This window comes from Brassica napus, chromosome A7 (genome assembly GCF_020379485.1).
Source record: "Brassica napus cultivar Da-Ae chromosome A7, Da-Ae, whole genome shotgun sequence".
NCBI lineage: Eukaryota > Viridiplantae > Streptophyta > Magnoliopsida > Brassicales > Brassicaceae > Brassica > Brassica napus.
Genome location: NC_063440.1, coordinates 16769971 through 16791819, shown reverse-complemented (window position 1 = coordinate 16791819; position 21849 = coordinate 16769971). Strand labels below are relative to the sequence as shown.

Below are 21849 nucleotides of genomic sequence, written 5' to 3'. Positions count from 1 at the left end.
TAGAGAATAGTTTTCTCTATACTCAGAGGAGAGAAATGGTTAAGCTTACTTCAACATCTCACCAATCCCAAAGCTCTTCATGTGTCTTACCAAGCTCCAGAACCTGCAGACTTACTGTATCCGTTGGGGTATAAAACTAAGAGAGAAATTCACAATTCAGACTAATTTGAGAACAGTCTATAACAAATAACTCCACAACCACACAAACTCAAAGCTAATTAACATAAAAAATTAGAAACATAAAAGAAAAGTGGGTCATTGTCATACTCAAAAAGGGATGGTGATGAACCTTACTAAGATAGCAAAGAACAGGCAATTCATTAAAGATAATCATACCAGAGGAACATGTTACATAATCCAAACTAAGTATTTCAGTGATTGATTGCGTAATTAACGTTTAATTAATTCAATCGAAATACCAAAAAAAAAAAAACTAATTAACACTATTAACTACGCCACGTCGGACGTTACCTCTGAGTCAACTCGCTCACGAACCTAAAGTGGATATGTCAAAGGAGAAAGACAAAAGAAGCTTATAATCGAAGCTAGATTCATTTTCGGAAACTCCTATAGAGTGAGAGCTCTCATCTGCATTTGCCACTCCCCGCTAAAACTCCTCTTTAATCGGAGTTTCTGGGTTTAGGGTGTTTACATTTGGAGATGAAGAAGATATTCGGAGGTCCAGGAACTGTGTTTGGTCTGTTACTTAGAATCGGACAATGTGCTTCTGCTGCTGCTTCAATCGGCGTTATGCTCTCTTCCACCGAGTTCTATAACCGCACTGCCTTCTGGTATGCTTTGTTTGTTGATTTTGGTTCTGTCTTAACCTCGCCTTAGATGTCGGGATTTCAATTTTCGGGTTTGGTTTGCAGCTACTTGATTGCTTCGATGGGTCTTCAGTTGCTGTGGAGCTTTGGCCTCGCATGTCTTGATGTTTATGCTCTGAGGGGCAAGAAAGATCTCCAAAACCCAATCTTGGTTAGCTTATTCGTCGTTGGTGATTGGGTATGTAATGATTCTTTCCTTGTTCAGTGTTCTGTAATGATAAACTTTGCTGTAACGTTTTTGTTTTTTTTTAAATTGCAGGTGACTGCAATGTTATCTCTTGCAGCTGCGTGTTCATCAGCAGGAGTTGTAGTCTTATTTGCCAGAGATCTTAAGTATTGCAATATCCGTGAGCAGTTTTCATGTCTTAGGTATCAAGTAGCTGTAGCGTTGGCTTTCGTCTCTTGGTTTCAGATTGCTGTTTCTTCTCATGTCACATTTTGGATCTTAGCCTCTGTTTAGTTTTCTTGAAATGTTGAGAACAACATCTTGTAGCTTTTGATGATGTATAACGTTTGGTTCAAATCATATGTTTCTTGAACTTAAAGCTTTTATCACTTACCCTACAGCAACTTAGATACAATACTCATCAACTTGATATAAATTGAGCAGGGAAGGATTGACAAATTAAACTCTATGAAGAGTCAAAGCTCTGTCCCTGTTAAAAAAAACATGAAGACCTGGAAGGATTAACCAAAACAGTGACACATACATCAAACATCCTGTATGTGCACCTTTCGTCAAACATATAAGCATTTCTTTCACAGAAGAGAAAACAAAATGTGTTAGTATTGAGGATCTGATGATTGGTTAACTCAAGTTGGTCTTGTCAGCCATGTGTGTACTGTGTTCTATATTTTTTGAGATTGAAAAGGAAAACAAAAAGTTGTCGCCGACTGTGGGGATCGAACCCACGGCCACGGGATTAAAAGTCACGCGCTCTACCACTGAGCTAAGTCGGCTTTGATATTCTATTATATATATGTTTATTAATGTCGCATAAATCAAGTGAATACGGCAAATAACAATTCCTGAAACTAGGCATGGGCATTCGGGGTCCCAATCGGGTTTCGGTTTTATCCATTCGGGTTTCGGTTTTTCGGGTTTATCAAAATCAACCCCATTCGGGTTATATAAAAGTTCGGTTCGGGACCGGTTCGGGTTCTATCGGGTTCGGGTCGGGGTTAGTAAATCTTCAAAGAACCGGTATAACCCATTGTACTTTCGGGTTCGGGTCCCAATCGGTTCTTCGGTTTAAAAATACCTGATTTGTACATATTTTGTAACTAAAACATAAATGAAATTGGTTCTTCGGATTTAAAATACATGATTTGTACATATTTTAATAGCCAAAACATAAGTGAAATCGATTCAAAAATAAGAAAAAACATCAAACGTGATCATTCAAAATCAAGCGAAAGATAAACATAGTTAGTGATAGAAAAAAAACCAGATAAATAAAATCATAAAGCAAAAAATAAGTTCTCATAAAATGAGAAATATTATTCAATAAAAACAAAACCAAAATCTAAAAACTTGAGGCATCAACCGCCACATTCCACCATCAACCTTCATGTAAATGATAATTATTTTAGAAGTTCAATAATATCTTAAAGTATTTTGGATACATATTAAGAATTAAGATCATATTTGGTAGAAATTCTTTTTGTGATTTTAAATGTTTCGGGTTCTATCGGATATCCATTTAGGTCCGGGTTCGGTTCGGATAATACCCATAATCCAAAATACCAAAAAACAGGATCCATTCGGTATTTATGTCGGGTTCGGATCGGTTCGGATTCATTTTTATCGGATCGGGTTCGGTTTAAATTTTCGGGTTCGGTTTATTTGCCCAGCCCTACCTGAAACGTTCGGTTTTTTACAACCCCTAAATTTATTTTCCTTCTACGAGGTAGTGATTCTGAACACAAGAATTTAAGTTTGTCATTCTGGTCCGAAAAGTGCTAGCTTCTTACCCACTCTGTTTACCTCTAGGCAACGACAAGAGTCTTGTTAAATGTTTGTCCAGCTCTTCCATTGTAAATATCCCACAGTTCTGGTCGGAGAATCTTGTTTAGCTTCTTCAGAAATAGGCTTCAAGTTTCGCAGCAGCTATGATAACGTGGTGATAGGTTGGTTTGATCATCAAATAACATGATCACATGAAACCATCATAGGGAATAATATGTATCATATGTTAACATATAGTTTGTGCGCTCACACGCCCTTCCCTTTTAAACTCAAGGACATAAACTGCTTGTTGTATTCTGATACTACGTAAATTATGTAGGAGACGACTTAAGGGTTTGGCTCCTTAGACTATTTGAATGCTTAATGATGCGAGTACACAGTCTACGTCCATGTACTGATTAAGCTGATGATACTATTCAATTCGGAGTACTATCCTGAAAGATTCGGAAAACTATGTGTTCTTATTCACTCACACAGCTGTGCTATCCAACAAAAAAAAAGCAACAAGAGTATCTTATTAACAATACTACAAAGAGATACTGCAAGTTTTTTAAAATGTCTTAGGCCAGAATCTGAAAACAATGAAGAACAGCAGAGAAAGAAGATAAACTGGAAAACCACAAGGGCTTCTCCAGAAGCAGACTTAACTTCAAACTCAAAAGCATTTACGGTGGACAATCGATGGGCCTGAGAGATGCCAAGATAGATCCTCCAATCCAGACAGAGTATTTCCTCTCAGGCGGTGCAACGACTTTGATCTTCATGCTGCTCGGTGCCAAAGCAGTGATCTCTTTGCTCATTCTATCAGCAATCCCGGGAAACATAGTCGTCCCACCACTTAGCACAATGTTACCATACAAGTCCTTTCAAATGTCCACATCACATTTCATTATGGAGTTGTATGTGGTTTCATGGATTCCAGCATTCTCCATACCAATCATAGATGGCTGGTAAAGAACCTCTGGGCAACGGAACCGCTCAGATCCAATGGTGATCACTTGTCCATCGGGTAACTCGTAGTTCTTCTCCACGGAAGAGCTGGTTTTGGAGGTCTCAAGCTCCTGCTCATAGTCCAGAGCAATGTAGCAGAGCTTCTCCTTGATGTCTCTGACGATTTCACGCTCAGCTGTTGTGGTGAAGGAGTAGCCACGCTCAGTGAGGATCTTCATGAGAGCGTCTGTGAGGTCACGACCTGCAAGATCGAGAGACGCAGGATAGCATGTGGAAGAGCGTAACCCTAGGGACCGTGTGACTCACACCATCTCCAGAGTCAAGCACAATACCTACAACCATATATCAACAAACTTTCAAGACACAGTTCTTGAATCTAAAGAATTAGAAAAAGCCTATAGGATTGTGGAGTAGGTTACCAGTAGTACGACCGCTAGCATAAAGAGAGAGGACAGCTTGAATGGCAACATACATAGCGAGAGCGTTGAAAGTTTCGAACATGATCTGAGTCATCTTCTCACGGTTAGCTTTAGGGTTGAGAGGAGCTTCAGTGAGGCGAATGGGATGCTCCTCAGGAGCAACACTGAGCTCATTGTAGAAAGTGTGATGCCAGATTTTCTCCATGTCACCCCAGTTGTTGACAGTACCGTGCTCAATTGGGTACTTGAGAGTTAGAATACCACGCTTGGACTGTGAGCTTCATCGCCAACGCATGCATCCTTCTGTCCCATCCCAACCATGACTCCGGTGTGACGAGGACGGCCTACGATACTTGGAAACACAGCTCTTGGCGCATCATCCCCAGCAAAACCAGCCTCAGTCAACATATAGAACAATAAATAAATAGATAGGAAACAGAGTGATGGATACACAAGAGTATCTATAATGTAGCATTTACCTTAATCATTCCAGTGCCATTGTCGCATACAAGGGGTTGAATGTCCTCACCGTCAGCCATTTACTACTACTCGCTCCAAACAATGTTATATTTCAGATATGCTACTAAGAACCAGTTGGAATCTATATATCTCTAAAGCAATAACATTATTATAACCAAAGCAAAAAAAAAAAAGAATTAATTTTTACTAGTGAAGAAAAATAATATCCGAAAATGACATAATGAAAATCTGAAAGAAATATGACATATTCAACTTTCAAGAATCACGAGAACAGATGACCGACACGTGACAACGCGTGACTAGTCTGGATCACTTATGTGAAGTCAGATACCTCTGTATAATTCAACAAGAATCACGTTCAGTTATATAATATTAAACAAACATTAAACTAGAGAAGCACATTTACTATCACACGTTCGGAAAGATGCTTGAATTTAAGAACAAAAAAATAAACAGATAAGAGTATCATTCAAAATGGGATCTTTAGGTTCACTCGTTCAAGCCACGAATATAATGAACGAAACCTCAAATCCAGAAAATCGATTGTCAATCGAAAATGTGGAAGATAAATACCGATATCCGGTTACGTAAGTACACAATTCACAATCTTTAATTTTAGAGAGTAGAAGATGAAAACCTTTTTCTCGCGGCAAACGTAAAATATAAAAACGGTTCAAAGGCCAAACCTTGTTTTCCGGTTCAATTAAAGTGAAAAAGTCGGTTATACACTCTGTTTTAAAATTGTAATTTGATTATAACATTTTTCGGTTTAATTTCGGTTAAATGTTATTATAAATGGGCCAAAAGAGGCCCGAAATTTAGGCCCAAAATATATGCGAAAGGGTTAGGTTTTTTCTCTAGCCTCCGCGTATATATTAGTTTTTTCTGTCATTTTCGCCCTTCTTCTTGTCGGAGAGCTCGATCCAAAACACAAGGTTTCACATTTGGAGGAGAAGATGACAACTCCGCAAGTAAAGACCGGTTTGTTTGTCGGTTTGAACAAGGGACATGTTGTCACCAGACGCGAGTTGGCTCCTCGTCCCCGTGCTCGCAAAGGAGTATGCTTCTCTTTCCTTACACACTCTTTGGATTATATTTTTGTTCAGATAGTGCCTGGGAATATAGTTTCTGAGTTTGTTGCTGGATTCATGATTTGACGTGCTCATTAAGATTATCTAAGGCAGTACCATTTGATCTTGCAATATTTATCACTGTGATTTGTGGCATTCTTGAGTTTATGTTTTGCTTGGTTCTTGTTTTGGTGGCATTATCTTGCAATTGTGTTGCAGCATTTTTTCATTTTGTTGTGGATCTGATTAGGGTATTAATCTTTCTCATGTGCTCAGAAAACAAGCAAGAGGACACTTTTCATCAGATCTTTGATCAGGGAAGTTGCTGGTTTTGCTCCCTACGAGAAGAGAATCACTGAGCTTCTAAAGGTTGGTAAAGACAAGCGTGCTCTTAAGGTGGCTAAGCGAAAGTTGGGTACCCACAAGAGAGCCAAGAGGAAGAGAGAGGAGATGTCTAGCGTCCTCCGCAAGATGAGGTAAAAACCCATTTTCTTACGATTCTGCTTTTGTTCTTCTAGATGTGTATCTTGCTGAGGAACTTGTTGTACGGCCTAGAAAAGCTTGACTAGAGTTTTAAACCGCTAGAGAGAAGTATCCACTAGCTAAGTAGTATGAAAACTAAACAAGCTTATTGTTCTGAACTCGGATACATTTTTCGTTGTTGTAATAACTGTAGGTCTGGTGGTGGTGGTGTAACCGAGAAGAAGAAATGAGCTTAGCAAGAGAACCATTCGTATTGTGTGTGTTTTGGATCTTAAGACTTTTGTTTTCTCCATGACTGGTGACTATCATTATTATTATGCGTCGAACTTTTAACCACTTTTTATCATTTTTCTTAATAACCTTCGAATGTGATTTCATTTAAATACTGAAAATTAAGAAAGTAACAAGGAAGTACAAAAAAAAATGTAACGAAAATTTTACTTTATAACAATAATTAATTAAAAAAAAGATATCATCATCCATGTGGTTACAATGAGCTTATCAACTCATCATCTTAGTACACGAGACTGGATAATTATTTGGATCATAGTTCAATCTAGTTTAATCGGTTGAACTTAGTTCACAACTTTTACATACATTGATTTTTAATGTGTAAGCTTAAAAATAATAATAGTAAATATGATATATAATTTTAAATATGAACATTGGAAATGTTGTTAATTTTTTGCTTATCTGGTCCGTAGATTTTTTAAAAATTTAATAATTTTAATGGTTTTATTCAGTTCAGTAACTTGAAGATCTTATCTAACCCGGGTTATATCACCGGTTGATAGTCAAATCTATTCTAATTATCGGATCGGTCTAGACTCTAGTTTCATAATCACTCTTTTGGTTATAACTAAGGATGTCACAGTAAGCTACTGTAGTCTAGTCTATAGCCTGTAGGGGTGCTTGCGCTATATAGCCTATAACCCTGTCATGCCCCAACATGATGACTCTCTTATCCCGTTTGAGAAAACAACTATGCATACTTTCACCGTTTTATTCTTCTTTCTTCCAGATTTCACCATATTTATTATGATAACTGCACTAACTATAGCATCAATGCCACTATTGAGTGTCTAGTATGATGAATTTCTCAATTATTCGTCTTCAAGTCAACTTTTCTAATGAGTTATGGACCCTCTGCCTAAGACTATTCACTGTACTTATACTGTAGCCACTGAAACTTGCTTTTATCATAAATCGTCATTTCTGATATTCTCTTCCATGAATCAACAAAGCCAAAAGCAGTGGAGCGAAATGTTTTTGTTGCAAGAATCATTGTATCTGGAAATAAGATTCCAATTATAAATGGAAATAAAACGATGTTTCACAGACAATTTCATCCTTCCAAATGCAGTGGTTGAATGTGTGCCCCGTTGATGTCGATCGAAGTCGTTGTCTTTCTAAAACTAGTAGGGGCATTATGTTCTTATTCAAGAAAGTCTTCGATGACGCGAACAGCCAGATGACTTATTACAAGTTAAGTTGGTAGAAACCCTACACAAGTATCAATTATCGTTTCCATGTGAGGAGTGTTTTGTCCAGGGTGAATTGGTATATAATTAATTCAAGTAAATAAAAAAGGTCGATATGACTTACGGTATCAACTATCAAGTTAAAATGCAAATGTTTTTTTTTTCATATATAGAAAAATAAATTTTAGAGTTTGGAGTTTGTACTCAAGAAAATTTCGTGGGTTTAAAATGTATAATGTATATGTAAAGGCAAAAACAAATGTTTTTTTTTTCTTTTACATAACTACCTATCATATTACTCAAAACAGAGGTGATTTAAATAACCAAATCGAAATAAACAATCAACATTAACAGTATTAGCTAATGAATTCGCTATAGAATTTTTTGCTCAATGATGATTTAGTGTCTTAACTCTCTTTTAATTTTGTTGAAAAACTTGACTACATCCGCTTCTGAATTTTCAATTATTGATATCAAATCTTTACAATCTTTTCTTCGTACATAAGAGTGCTTCTACTTTTGCATCTAATGACAGAGTTTTTTCCTCTCTGTTCATAGTTCCTAAAAATTGAATTCCCCATTTAAAATTTTCAAGTCCATCCACAACCATTATTGGATTGTGATTTTAACTTCAAAACACATTAACCATATATACAAATATTTTGTAATCCTAATATGGTTCTACTATCTCTCTAGAATTCACCTTATGCTAGACTCGACACCCTCCTTCCGCATGTCTAATAGTCTTCAATAGATTATTATTGATTTTTATAAATAGTTTGTCCTTTCGAACCTTCCAGATATAACAAATTAATCAAGGAGTATCTTTATCATGTTCTAAAGTTTTTTTTGTCACTTGTACTCTAAAATAGAACCATTTGTTAGATTCTTTGTAACCGCTAAGTGGCCAGTAGTAATATGTTATATAAGAAGCATATCTTTGAAGTGATTAAATTTTCCAAGCAAATGCAAACCCAAATGCTGACTAAACACAATTATATAAAAACATGTATGTTAACGTTAAATGTAAGTACAAACTAGATTTGAATCTGCACGTACCTGCAGAATATGTCTATTTTTAAAATTGTATTTAAATAATAAAATAATATATATATATATATATATATATATTTACTATCAGTTTTAAGTATATAATATTTCCCCCGTTTCGATATAGATGATGTTTCAGGTGATTGTTATTGTTTCACAATAGATGATGTTTTCACATATTTAGGTAACTTTAACTTTATCAAAAATTGTGTACTCAATCATATTTTTATTAATTGTGTTTATAATTAAATGAATTAGTTTCAAATTATATTTCAATGATTTTTTTTGTTTAGAAAAGTAATTTCTTAATATATATGCAAAGAACCAAAGCTTCATCTACAAAGAGAGTATTATTTTGAAAATTTTATATTTGTTGTAATTTGTTTTTGATGAAATTGTACTAACCATATATTAATCACTTATTTTTTTATTTAAAACATTAGTTTTATAATTTATTAATTTTTTGTTTAAAAATTTTTATTCTCGAAAGATGACAAAAAAACATTTATTCTCGAAATGTTTTTATCTGACTGAATTATTTAATATTATATCTTTAAAATATTATTTTATTTAATATATTATATTTCAGTTTGTTTTTTTTATATTTACTACAAAAATCAAACATAAAATGTTACAACCAATAAATTATTATTTATTTTGTTTTATAAAAAGTTTATATGGCAATTTAAAAAGAATTAGGATATACTATTTAATTTTAAAATTAATTACTAAAATATAAATATAAATAAATAGATTAAATATGATAAACAGTAAAAAATAATAGCATAATGAAAATATATTTGGCTTTTCTTAAGAATGTTATTGTTTAGATGTATATTGTTTATTTGTTTCTGTTAAGAAAATATTACATATGAGTAAATTTAAAATTTTTAGTTAAAGTTTTAGTTAATGGTCTAACATAGATTTTTGTATGATAGATGAAAAAGTAGGATCCTAAATTAATAGATTAGATGTTACGTGTGAAGGCCGAAGAGGAATATTATACAAATGCTATAGATGGAAAGACATAACAACGCAAACATAGACAGAACAATATACGACGGTGAACAAACAATGGACGCAAATACAGCTAAATGCAGACAATGGACGCAAATATAGTTGCATTATTTTGTTTTCATTCGTTTTTCCAGTGCGGTAGTGACTTGTCTCGCTCCGTTAGTGTTAGTTGTGGTGAGTGGTGGAGGTTTTATGATCGACTGAAGACAAAGGTTTTCTGTTCTGCTCTACTTCTTCTCGTTGATTAATTTTATGCCTCGATGGGTTTTGTGTTCCGGTTTCGTCTTCGACAACCGTTATTTGGGTAGTCAGAGCTTGATGTGGCAGCAATCTCCTTAGTGGTGAAAGTTTCTGTTTCACCGGTTTGTTAGGGTTTTTATATAACCCGTTTAATTCAGTTTAGCTCATTTGGGGTTAATCTTAATTTTGTACAATTCTAAATTGATGTAAGCTCTGTGGACCAAGCCCATCTCAAACTTTGATTCGGCCGATTTTTTTTTTACTTTTGTGTAATCCAAAAGAAATTAAAAATTACTTTAATGCGCAGAAAGTTTAATAAAAAAACGTATGGTGAGAGCAAACTTATTACTATGTTTTGAACAAACTGTTCCTCAAAATTTGGAGGATCACTAGCTCGTTTGGCACTTTTGGCTTTTCCCCTCATGAAAAGTCCAAATCTATTTCATGGAAAAACGATCGCCACGTGATTTGATTTTTTTCTGTTTATTTATTTTGTAATGAGTATTATCGTGAATTCCCCCACTATTATGTGATTATTGAGGCTTTTTTAAAGTAATATGTTTTAACATTTTTCTTATAAAAATTATAATTGAAGGGTTTACTTTACACTTCCAAAGATATGGCCACTAAGGCAGATAACAAGTAATATTAAATTGATAGTCTTTGCACGTATAACTTTTTAATAGTTTTTAGTTTATGCTATATCCATTTACTTTTCCCGAGTTTGAAGTCACATAATGAAAACCTGGAGTCATATATATATTCTGTTTGTTGAAACAGTAAATTTAACATGAAAGGTTTATTTTTATAGTAGCATTTGAAAACTGATATTACAAATTATTTGTTGAAAGGACGTTTTATAAAAGTAAAAAAAAAATCTACATTCAGCAGTTTAGTCATTTTGTTTGCCAATCAGAATGTAATATCAATTAACTTGTATAAATAAAATAATTTGAATGGGATAATGGTTTAATAACTTTTAGTAATACATTGCCGACTTAATTATACCGTATATTATCCAAAATTGTATGTGGTTTATGAGTGGGAAAAGGGTATACTTCACGACAAAACATAAACAAGTTAAAAGATGAAAATGGGTTGAACTAAAGTGTGATTAGTTAGTTTATCGCATCTTTGAGACAGTCCACTACTTTTACATCATTTTCTTTCTACATGTTCAAAACTGGTTTTTTTTTTTTTTTGCTAAACAACTTCAAAACTGGTTTTGCCACCATTAGGTTCATGAAACTCTACAGCTGGCTTCTACATTTTACAGTCTAACACAACTATGCTTATTTCATACTTGACTATCAGTTGAAAACCATAATTGTATGAACTAATTAAAGTTAGGAAAGTCGTAAAAACGCAGCATAATAGAGATGCCAATTCTTGGACAAATCAACAGAGCTCTATATATAATGAAAATAATGGCAAAACTGAATTTAAAAGGATGGTAAAACTGAATTTAATTACCTGGTTGCACTTGCTAAAGCCCATCCACGCCGACGTAGCATATGTCAACGCCGATGTTTCGCGTCCCACGTGAGACTCACGGGAGATGAGCTTCGTTCGATGTTGTAACATGTCAAGAATTAGTTAATTAGGTATAAATAGAGTTTAAAGCCTGTATATTCGTAAATATTAATGTCGTGGCAGGTAGCAGAAATTTAACTGATAACATGTATATCAAACAAAATAATACTCCTTCCATTTTTCAATAGATAACGTTTTAGAAATTTTTTATTCCAAATTAATTAACGTTTTTAATTTTTAATGTAAAATTATTTAACATTTATATCTTATATGTTCTATAAACTTTTGTATTCTGAAGATACTATGATGATTAAATCGTATTTATTAACATGCATTACTTTTTTTCTTTTTATAACCGTGGTGTGATCCCAAAACTTTTTAGATTCAAAGACTAATCACCACGAAATCCGTAGAACTATATTATAACTATGAACCATTTACCACTACGCCAAGACCACTTAACATGCATTAGTTTACTATTGTACCAACATATTATATGTGTAAACAAAATTACTAGATATCTAGTGCATAGTAGTTAGTTTAGTTGAGCCATTACCAATTCTATTACTTGCCGACTTAGGCCCTGTTCGTTTGCTCACCCAGGTGATCCATCTGGGTGAAGATGCAAATTGATGTTCGTTTAGTGCATTATAATGCTACATCCAGATGGATCACCCAGCTGAATTTTTAAAAACTCATCTCAAATTCTCACCCAAATGAAGGTGAGTCTTGATGGTGCATCTGGATGCAGATGCATTTAGTTCAGTCCAAAATGACAAATGACAAAAATGACCTTTTAAAATCAAAATATTATTTTCAAACCGTAAATTCAATTTTTTTGCATATACTTTTTTCCACTATAAACAAAAAATATATTTTCTCGCAAAAACGGAAAAACACACTTTTCCGCCAAAACCGCAAGATGCATTTTTCCGCAAAAAACATAAAACACACATGTTTCATTAAAACACATTTTTCCGCTAAACCAGTAAAACCACATTTTTCGACCAAAACCCAAAAAACGCATATTCCTACCAAAACCGGAAACAACGCATTTTCTCGCCAAAACAAAAAAAAAACGCATTTTTTCGCCAAAACCGAAAACACAATTTTCTCGCCAAAACCGAAAAATGGAATTTTCCTCCCAAAACTGAAAAATGGTATTTTCCCACCAAAACCAGAAAACAGAATTTTCCCACCAAAACCGGAAAAACGCATTTTTCCACCAAAATTGAAAAACACAATTTTCCCGCCAAAACCGAAAAACACAAATTTCCCGCCAAAACCAAAAAACACAATTTTCTCGCCAAAACCAAAAAAACACAATTTTCCCGCCAAAACCGGAAAACGGAATTTTCCTGCCAAAACTGGAAAACGGAATTTTTCTGCCAAAACCAGAAAACTGAATTTTTCCATCAAAACCGGAAAACACATTTTCCCGCCAAAACCGGAAAAATGTATTTTCCCGCCAAACCCAAAAAAAAAAACTTATTTTCCCGCCAAAACCGGAAAAACGCATTTTCCCGCCAAAACCGGAAAAATGTATTTTCCCGCCAAAACCGGAAAAGCGCATTTTCCCGCCAAAACCGGAAAAATGTATGTTCCCGCCAAAACCGGAAAAGCGCATTTTCCCGCCAAAACCGGAAAAATGTATTTTTCCGCCAAAACCGGAAAAGCGCATTTTCCCGCCAAAACCGGAAAAATGTATTTTCCCGCCAAAACCGGAAAAATGTATTTTCCCGCCAAAACCGGAAAAATGTATTTTCCCGCCAAAACCGCAAAAATAACTTTTCACGCCAAAATCGTGAAAAAAAACTTTTCCCGTCAAAAACACTTTTTGCGCCAAAACTTCAAAACACACTTTTTCCGTCCAAACCGCAAAAACGTATTTTTCTGCCAAACCTATAAAACATATTTTTCCGCCAAAACCATAAAAATGCATTTTTTCGCGAAAACACACATATTTCCTCAAAAACCGCAAAAATATTTTCGGCCAAAACCGTAAAAATGCTATTTTTCCGTTGAAACGTAAAAAGTTATATTTTAGTCATTTTATTAACAAGTCCACCTGGATGCAGATGGAAGTTAAAAAAATGAAAAGCAAACGAACATAGTTGCATTCAGATGATTCATCTGGATGCATGAACGAAATGAAGAAACGAACAACACCCAGATGGAGCATCTGGATGATACATCTAGATGGACCATCTGGATGCATTTTCCAGATGTACAAACGAACAGGGCCTTAATAAGAGAAACTCGAAAGTCATTTAAAGAAATAAATAGGAGGAACTTGAATTATATCAACCACAGTATGTTGGATGAGTACATATATACTGTTTATATGTTACTGTACATTTGAATAATTCAAGTCACAAGTGAGATGCAGATAGACGCACTTACAAGCAGCAACATCATTACCTTTTTGAATCTTCAAACAAGAAAAACTATAATCGCTTGCCTATAAATTTCGTTGCGAAACCTTCATATCACTTAAACTATATCACATGTTCCAGATATAGCCTTTCTGAATACATATGGCCTTTAACATAACCTCCGTGAAAACCTCCTCTAACGGAGCATGGCAAGGCGACAATCCCTTGAACTTTGCCTTTCCGTTACTCATCGTCCAAACGGCGTTAATCGTCGCCGTCAGTCGCTCCCTCGCCGTCCTCTTCAAACCTCTCCGCCAACCAAAAGTCATCGCCGAGATTGTCGTACGTAAAACCTACACTAACAAACACTAGTATACATTCGTTTTTTGGTTCCCAAATTTTAAAGAGATACTATACATAGTTTATTCAAATTGTTGAATTTTTTTTAACTAAGATTAACTTAAAAATATGTATGATCTCATAAGCACTGACTTTGTCATCTTCCCGTTATTTACGAACTTACTAACATCTTCTTGCACTGTTTCATTTTTTTTTTGAAGGGAGGGATCTTGTTAGGACCGTCTGCTTTAGGTAGAGACCCGGCGTATATGGACCGTATATTCCCGGAATGGAGCATGCCGATACTCGAGTCCGTCGCGAGCATAGGACTCCTCTTCTTCCTCTTCCTCGTCGGTCTCGAGCTGGACTTATCATCCATACGTCGAAGCGGAAAACGTGCTTTCGGAATCGCAGCCGCCGGAATCACACTCCCGTTTCTCGCCGGCGTAGGAGTCTCCTTCGTGATCCGCAACACTCTCTACACCGCCGCCGATAGACCTGGATTCGTGGAGTTTATCGTTTTCATGGGAGTCGCTCTCTCCATCACAGCTTTCCCTGTGTTGGCACGTATCTTAGCAGAGCTCAAGCTTTTGACGACGCAGATAGGAGAAACCGCGATGGCTGCAGCCGCTTTCAACGATGTAGCGGCTTGGATTTTGCTGGCTTTAGCGGTTGCATTGGCGGGAAACGGCGGCGAGAGCGGTGGGGAGAAGAAGAGTCCGTTGGTGTCTGTTTGGGTTTTGCTATCGGGTGTAGGGTTTGTGGCTTTCATGTTGGTTGTGATCCGACCCGTAATGAAATGGATAGCTAAACGCGCATCTCCTGAAAACGGCGCCGTACGGGAGTCTTACGTGTGTTTGACGTTAGCTGGAGTTATGGTTTCCGGTTTAGCGACAGATTTAATCGGGATTCACTCGATTTTCGGAGCCTTTGTGTTCGGTTTGACTATACCGAAAGATGGAGAGTTTGGTCAGAGATTGATTGAACGGATTGAGGATTTTGTCTCCGGTTTACTCTTACCGCTTTATTTCGCGACTAGTGGACTGAAAACTGACGTGGCAAAGATCAGAGGAGCTGTGTCGTGGGGGATGTTGGGGCTTGTCGTGGTTACGGCTTGCGTCGGGAAAATCGTCGGAACTTTTGCTGTGGCGGTGATGGTTAAAATTCCGGCGAGAGAGGCGTTGACTTTAGGTTTCTTGATGAACACGAAAGGTTTGGTGGAGCTCATTGTGCTCAATATAGGCAAGGAGAAAAAGGTTAGATTTTCTATGCCCCTAATATTCAAATAATTTATAAGTAGCTCCTTTTTGAGTTTTTAAGGTTCTTGTTTTTCTTTAGTTATATATAATAAATATTATAAGAACTACAAAACTATATATAACCTAGTAACATCATTTGGACATTTGGGTCCTCTAGTCATCGTTAACTATTAAAGGTATACGATCATGTTTTTAGTGGGGACAGCGTAGCTGCATATAAAACAAAACACGATTAGTATATTCATTTATTCTTATCTAGATAATTATTTTAACAGTGTAGATATATTAACTTTAGGTTATAGTTTAAGGGGAAAATTATTTTTTTAAAGCAAAAAAATGATAACTATGTCTCTTTAAATTAATCTCATATATTTTATGTTTCATTAGACTAATTATTTTCAAAATGGCAATAATGCTCTTAAAGTTGTAATTTTTTTGTTTTTTTCGCTTTTTTTTTTTTTTTGTATAAAAAAATCGTTTTAAAAAAAATATGAAAGTGAATATTCCCAAATATTTTGTTTTCATATTTTTAGGAACTGATTTCTTATCCGTAGAATACAGCTAATCTGTAGAAATCGATTTCTACAGGTTTTTAGAATTATAGTAATATGTAGATTTTGATTTCTACATGTTTTAGATTTATAGTAAATCTGTAGAAGTCGGTTTATACGTGTTGTAGATTTATATTAATGTGTAGATTTTGATTTCTAAAGATTTTAGATCGGTAGGTTAAGCGCGGAATGTGTATTCTAAATTTTTCAGAATACTCTTATTTACGTATATCACGTATTCTAAACATTGTAGATTCAATGAAAAAAATAGATTTTGTTTTCTACTTAGTAGAATGTCATTTCTACTTTATTTAGAACATAATCTGAAATTTATGATTTAAACATTTTTAGAACTGAAAAAAATACCACTAAGTTCATATTGGTATTTTATCAAAAGTTACTATTTTTCTAAATTTTTTGGTTTGTAAAACTACTTATTGAATTTATTTTCAAAAATATTAAAGGATGTTATGGACAAAAATGACACAAAATAGATATTAGTCTAAAGGGACATAGTTATCATTTTTTTGCTATAAAAAAACAATTTTCCCGTTTAAGTTCCATGTCTGAAACGGGTTCGGTCTGATCCAACGTTTATCTTGTTGACTGGTTTGTTGGGAATCTCGTTCGGGATACTTTTTATTTTATTTTTGGACAACAAAAAAATAATAGTGTAGTACCATTTAAAGTGTATACCATCTCTCTGTATTATTATTATTTGAAAAATATTTTTTTATTATAAATTTTTATTTTAAAAGTTAGAGCGGTTAAATTATTGTTACTCTTAAAAATAATTATTTTTTTTTATATTTTTTATTTTCTGTTTTTGTTTTTATTATTTATTTAAGAAACATTACGAGAATTGGATTGACACTGAATAATTTATCTATGTTTACGATTTAATTAATATTAAATTATTTAATTACTTAATATTTATTTGTTAGTATAGTTTTTCCTTTTTCGCGTGACAGTTCATGAATTTAAGGTGAAAAGGTAGAAAGAAATATAACAATTGAGTTCTTGTGTTTATTTATACATATATTAATAATATAGTAGAATTATATTTAAGGATGATCATCTTTGAAGAATAATTGTTACATATAGTTCCTTACCATTCTATTCATTTTAAAGGAACTACATAGCAAAAACATTCCTATGAAATTTGGTAAAGAACAAAATTAAAAACTATTATTTTCATTTCTTTTATTTCGTTTCTACTCGTTCTTTTCCTTTTCATTTCTATTATTATTTTCATGGTCACCAGTTAGTACATATGCTTCTCTGATAGACAAAACATTATTGGTAACCCTATTTGATTAAGTTTAAACCTACCATGGATACATATCTAAGGCAAACCTAAATGTATTTTAAAATATATAGACACTTTATATTTATATATATATATTGTTTTGTTATCTTAAAACATATATTTTCAATCGTAAAAGCTAAAATTATTTAATGTCAGCTTTACCTTAATTTCTTACTATCATTATTATCAAAGTCAATAGAATTCATCTTAGAATTCACCTTGGGAGACTCTTTATTATCGATTTAACCCACTTTAATTATATGTTTAAAGTATCTTAGAGATATGTATTTTTATACATATATCTATCTTACTTTAAATATTACTAAAAAAATCTTCAAAAATATTTAATAATCAATTTTATTATATATCCAGGCTTATTATTGGTAAAATTGGCAAACATTTTGTTATTCCGAAAAAAAATTTCGTTTCGCCACTAGAAAAAAAAAGGTTTATATATGCAATTTCATGTTTTCTTTGCTTTTCTGATGAATATTAATAAATATAGTAGTGTAGTTAATTAAATAGCATACATGTAAACATATAATAAAAAGTACACGTTCATATATTATCTAGGCCCTTCCCTCTGACTACGTTTTAAGATTTTCTTCTTGAATTCGAGTAGCTTTAGACAGTAAATGATTAAGTTTACAAATCCACGGAACCGCAGAACCACAGCCGAGTAATACCATTGGTTGTTTCGTTTCTCATTTTAGTGGGTGATTAATTAATAATACGAAAACTGTCAAATTAAGGGCTGATTCTTGTTTTAAATTTTTGCCGGGGAGACAAATCCTCTAGATTTCCCTTTTTGTATAGATTTTACAAGTTAGCGAAAGAAGGGGCTGATACATGAAATTAGCTTTTTCGATTGGGCCTATGTTACGTAATCAGTCACCTTTACGATTGGGACAATGTTTACGTAATCAATCACCTCGTACAGTTCCATTTTCGGCACCACAAATCTTCTTCGATTTGCACCACAAAAGAAATAAAAAAGCGACAGAATGGAACAATAATGATTACCCATTAATATGACTATTATGTGGTTACTGATTAACCGTACGTGCGTGGGGTTGTGTTTAACTAGGTGCTAAACGATGAGACGTTTGCGATACTGGTGCTAATGGCACTCTTCACAACGTTCATTACGACGCCGAGTGCAATGGCCATTTACCGACCGGCACGTGGAATCCACCGCAAACTAAAGGACTTGTCGGCGAGCGAACACTCCTCCTCTAAAGAAGAGCTTCGCATCCTTGCCTGCCTCCATGGTCCAGCCAATGTCTCATCCCTCATCTCTCTCATCGTGTCCATCCGAACCACCAAGGTTATTTACCTTTCTTTATGTCTCCTCCTGTTTACAATCTACATACAAATCTATGGATGATCTAATGCGTAGACATAACTATAATGATATGTTCTACGTAAATTGTTTGCTTTAGAGTTGCACAAAATATCCGAGATTCTAGTTGACATGCATGATACATGACCCTAAGAGTTTTACTTAGGATTTGCATACCTTAAGATATGTACGAATACGATGCATTTCCTTTTTTACACCAGGTCAAGACTAAGTACCTAAAGACGATTCTTCAAAATTTGAATCAAAATTAACATTGACTAGATTTTTCACCCGCACGTGCGGGTAGATTTTCATTTTATAAATATATAACAGATACCATCGCAAAACTTTCAAAGATATAATTTACATTTTAGTGTTATATATTGTGTAAATCTATATATTGTGTAAATCTATAATGTTATTGGTTATGTTTCTTATTCGATATTATTAATGTATAATGATTTGTTTTATATATTTTACTTTACTATTAATTATTATTATATATTAAAATATTTTCTAGTTTGGTAAAATAAATTCATAGTATGAAATAAACAATTTGAGAATCTCCTTCATTTTTTTCTAATTTTTACAGATTGAATACAACATATTTTAAAATTTTATTTAGTTACTATTGAACTGATATTTTTTTAGCATAATTTATATTTCTATGTTATTTATTTTAGTATATTATGGGATTTTATAAGTAAATAGATTATAATAATACTATATTATTAATTATGAAATTAATCGCTGTATTAATTTAAAAATATTTTAAATTGTTATTAAGATTTTGTTAGATTTTTTCTAACATATTTTGTTATAAGTAAAAATAAAATATAAATTTACAGTTAAAATTTATTTATTAATATCTATATAATTTATAAGACTTCTTAGAAATGTTATATATTAAATATATTAACTTAAATAATCAAATAGATGTAATTGATGAAATAGACCTAGTATGAATTTTTTATGGTAGTTCTTTTAATAAAGATGATATAGAATATAATTATAAAATTTGAAAAATAGCATAAACTTTTATTTTATTTTGTTTTATAATAAAATCTTATTTAAATTAATGTATAATAGTATATATTATTAATTATAAAATTAATCAATGGTATTAATTTAAATAAAATATTTTAAATTTTTAGAAAGATTTTGTTAGATTGTTTCTCAACATTTTGTTATAACTAAAGATAAAATTTAAATTTACAGTTAAAATTTATTTATTATTAATATATTTATATATTTAATAGATTAATGTAAATAATTAAATAAATGTTATTAATGAAATGGACCTAATAAGGCTAGTATGACTTTTTTATGGTAGATAAAAATGGTACTTCTCTTTTAATAGAGAAGATGTTGTAAAAAGATAAAATATGAGGCTTTATGCATATTTATCATTTATATTATGTGGTTTGAGACAATTATTATACATTATTTTCAATCATTTGAAGCCAAATGTTATATACATATTAACCACTAATATTTTGAGTATTGTAGTCGCATGTTTCATCTCGATCAGTCCATGACCGGCCCTACACATAGTATATAGTTTTGTTTTGGGAGGGGTACTAATATTGGTTAATATGGTACTTATTTTGGCAGATACTGAAGCTAAAACTGTTCGTCATGCATCTCATGGAACTAACGGAACGATCCTCGTCAATCATAATGGTGCGAAGGGCCCAGAAAAACGGTTTTCCTTTCGTCAACCGCTACCGTCACGACGAGTGCCACAGCAGCGTTATACGAGGCTTCCAAGCCTATCGTCAACTGGGCAGAGTCGCTGTCCGGCCTATTACAGCAGTTTCTCCTTTACCTACAATGCACGAAGACATTTGCCTCATGGCAGAGACCAAGAGGGTCACAATGATCATTTTACCTTTCCACAGACGATGGAACGTTGATTATGGTCATGGCCACCACCAAGATGGAGGAGATGGGAACGTACCGGAAAACGTTGGTCATGGTTGGAGATTAGTTAACCAGAGGGTTTTGAAGAATGCACCATGTTCGGTGGCGGTTCTTGTTGACCGTGGGCTTGGGTCTATTGAGTCCCAGAGTTCGAGTCTTGATGGGTCGAATGTTGTCGAAAGGGTTTGTGTGATTTTCTTTTTTTTTTTGAAAAAGGGGGTTTGTGTGATTTTCTTTGGTGGGCCTGATGACCGTGAAGCTTTAGAGCTCGGCGGGAGGATGGCTGAGCATCCGGCCGTTAAAGTTACCATTATGAGGTTTTTGGTGGGGGAAAAGTTGAGGAGTAACACCATCACGTTACATCCGGCACCGTCTAAATGCAAGGAGAAGAATTATGCATTCTTGACAACCAACGTGGATCCAGAAAAAGAAAAGGTTTAACTCTGTTTTTGCTTATTATGGTATTTTAGTATGTCTTGACTTGTCTATACAAATGAACAAAACCAAACCCGACTGAACCCAAACTGAACCCGATTAGACATTTGAATGTCCATGTGCAAAGATTTTAATATGTATTAATTTATTTTTATTGTTGAAAAATCAGGAATTAGACGAAGGAGCATTAGAAGATTTCATGAGCAAATGGAAAGATATGGTGGAATACAAAGAGAAGGAACCAAACAACACAATTGAAGAAATACTGTCAATAGGACAAAGTCAAGACTTTGACCTTATAGTGGTTGGAAGAGGGAGGTCACCGTCCGTGGAGGTGGCTGCGTTAGCTGAGCGTCAGGCAGAACATCCCGAGTTAGGTCCTGTAGGGGATGTGCTTGCCTCTTCGAACAACCATGTCATCCCATCAGTCCTCGTGGTTCAACAACACAACAAAGCTCATGTTGAGGAGATTACAGTTTCCAAAATTGTTAAAGAGTCTTCTTTAAGTACTGATGGAGATGCAAATGTATGATGTAGCTACTTGAACTTTACCTTAATGGTTAAAGTGGCAAGATTTGTAGAAAGAGTATTCTACATATAAATAACAGTGATTATGCATCTTGTAGGAGAGCGTTTTCATGATCTCTTTCTTTGCTACTAAGATGCTGAGATTTGCTTACATAAGCAATTAAAAGACTCCTGATCGTTTGGCTTTACATGCAAGTGACAAGGAAGACAATGATGTAATTGGCAAACTACTAGGACCCGGCTAAGCAGATTCAACCTTTTCTCAAAC

The 21849-nt window shown here is 33.9% G+C and overlaps 3 protein-coding genes, 1 non-coding gene and 1 pseudogene across 5 annotated transcripts; 3 read left to right on the top strand and 2 right to left on the bottom strand.

The window, feature by feature from the left end:
- Nucleotides 1-502: 502 nt before the first annotated feature.
- LOC106356721 (CASP-like protein 5B2) lies at nt 503-1386 on the top strand. The gene is made up of 3 exons (XM_013796447.3): nt 503-791; nt 873-1005; nt 1087-1386. The coding sequence occupies exons 1-3, from the start codon at nt 661-663 to the stop codon at nt 1285-1287; spliced, it is 465 nt and encodes a 154-aa protein (XP_013651901.1). The 5' UTR covers nt 503-660; the 3' UTR covers nt 1288-1386.
- Nucleotides 1387-1715: 329 nt separating this feature from the next.
- TRNAK-UUU lies at nt 1716-1787 on the bottom strand. Its single transcript has one exon. It is a non-coding gene; the product is annotated as a tRNA-Lys (tRNA).
- A 1368-nt stretch (nt 1788-3155) lies between these two features.
- Nucleotides 3156-5310, bottom strand: LOC106355524 (annotated as a pseudogene).
- Nucleotides 5311-5531: 221 nt separating this feature from the next.
- LOC106356720 (60S ribosomal protein L36-2) lies at nt 5532-6560 on the top strand. The gene is made up of 3 exons (XM_013796446.3): nt 5532-5704; nt 5993-6192; nt 6393-6560. Exons 1-3 carry the CDS (start codon nt 5603-5605, stop codon nt 6427-6429), a joined length of 339 nt encoding a protein of 112 aa, XP_013651900.1. The 5' UTR covers nt 5532-5602; the 3' UTR covers nt 6430-6560.
- Nucleotides 6561-14000: 7440 nt separating this feature from the next.
- Nucleotides 14001-21674, top strand: LOC106352842 (cation/H(+) antiporter 20-like). Of its 2 annotated transcripts, XM_048737000.1 has the most exons (6): nt 14001-14237; nt 14456-15490; nt 18441-18680; nt 20310-20801; nt 20838-21053; nt 21223-21674. In XM_048737000.1, exons 1-6 carry the CDS (start codon nt 14058-14060, stop codon nt 21583-21585), a joined length of 2526 nt encoding a protein of 841 aa, XP_048592957.1. In that variant the 5' UTR covers nt 14001-14057; the 3' UTR covers nt 21586-21674. The 2 variants fall into 2 exon arrangements, with proteins under 2 accessions (XP_048592957.1, XP_048592956.1); XM_048736999.1 differs by having other exon boundaries at nt 20310-21053.
- The last annotated feature ends 175 nt before the right edge of the window (nt 21675-21849 follow it).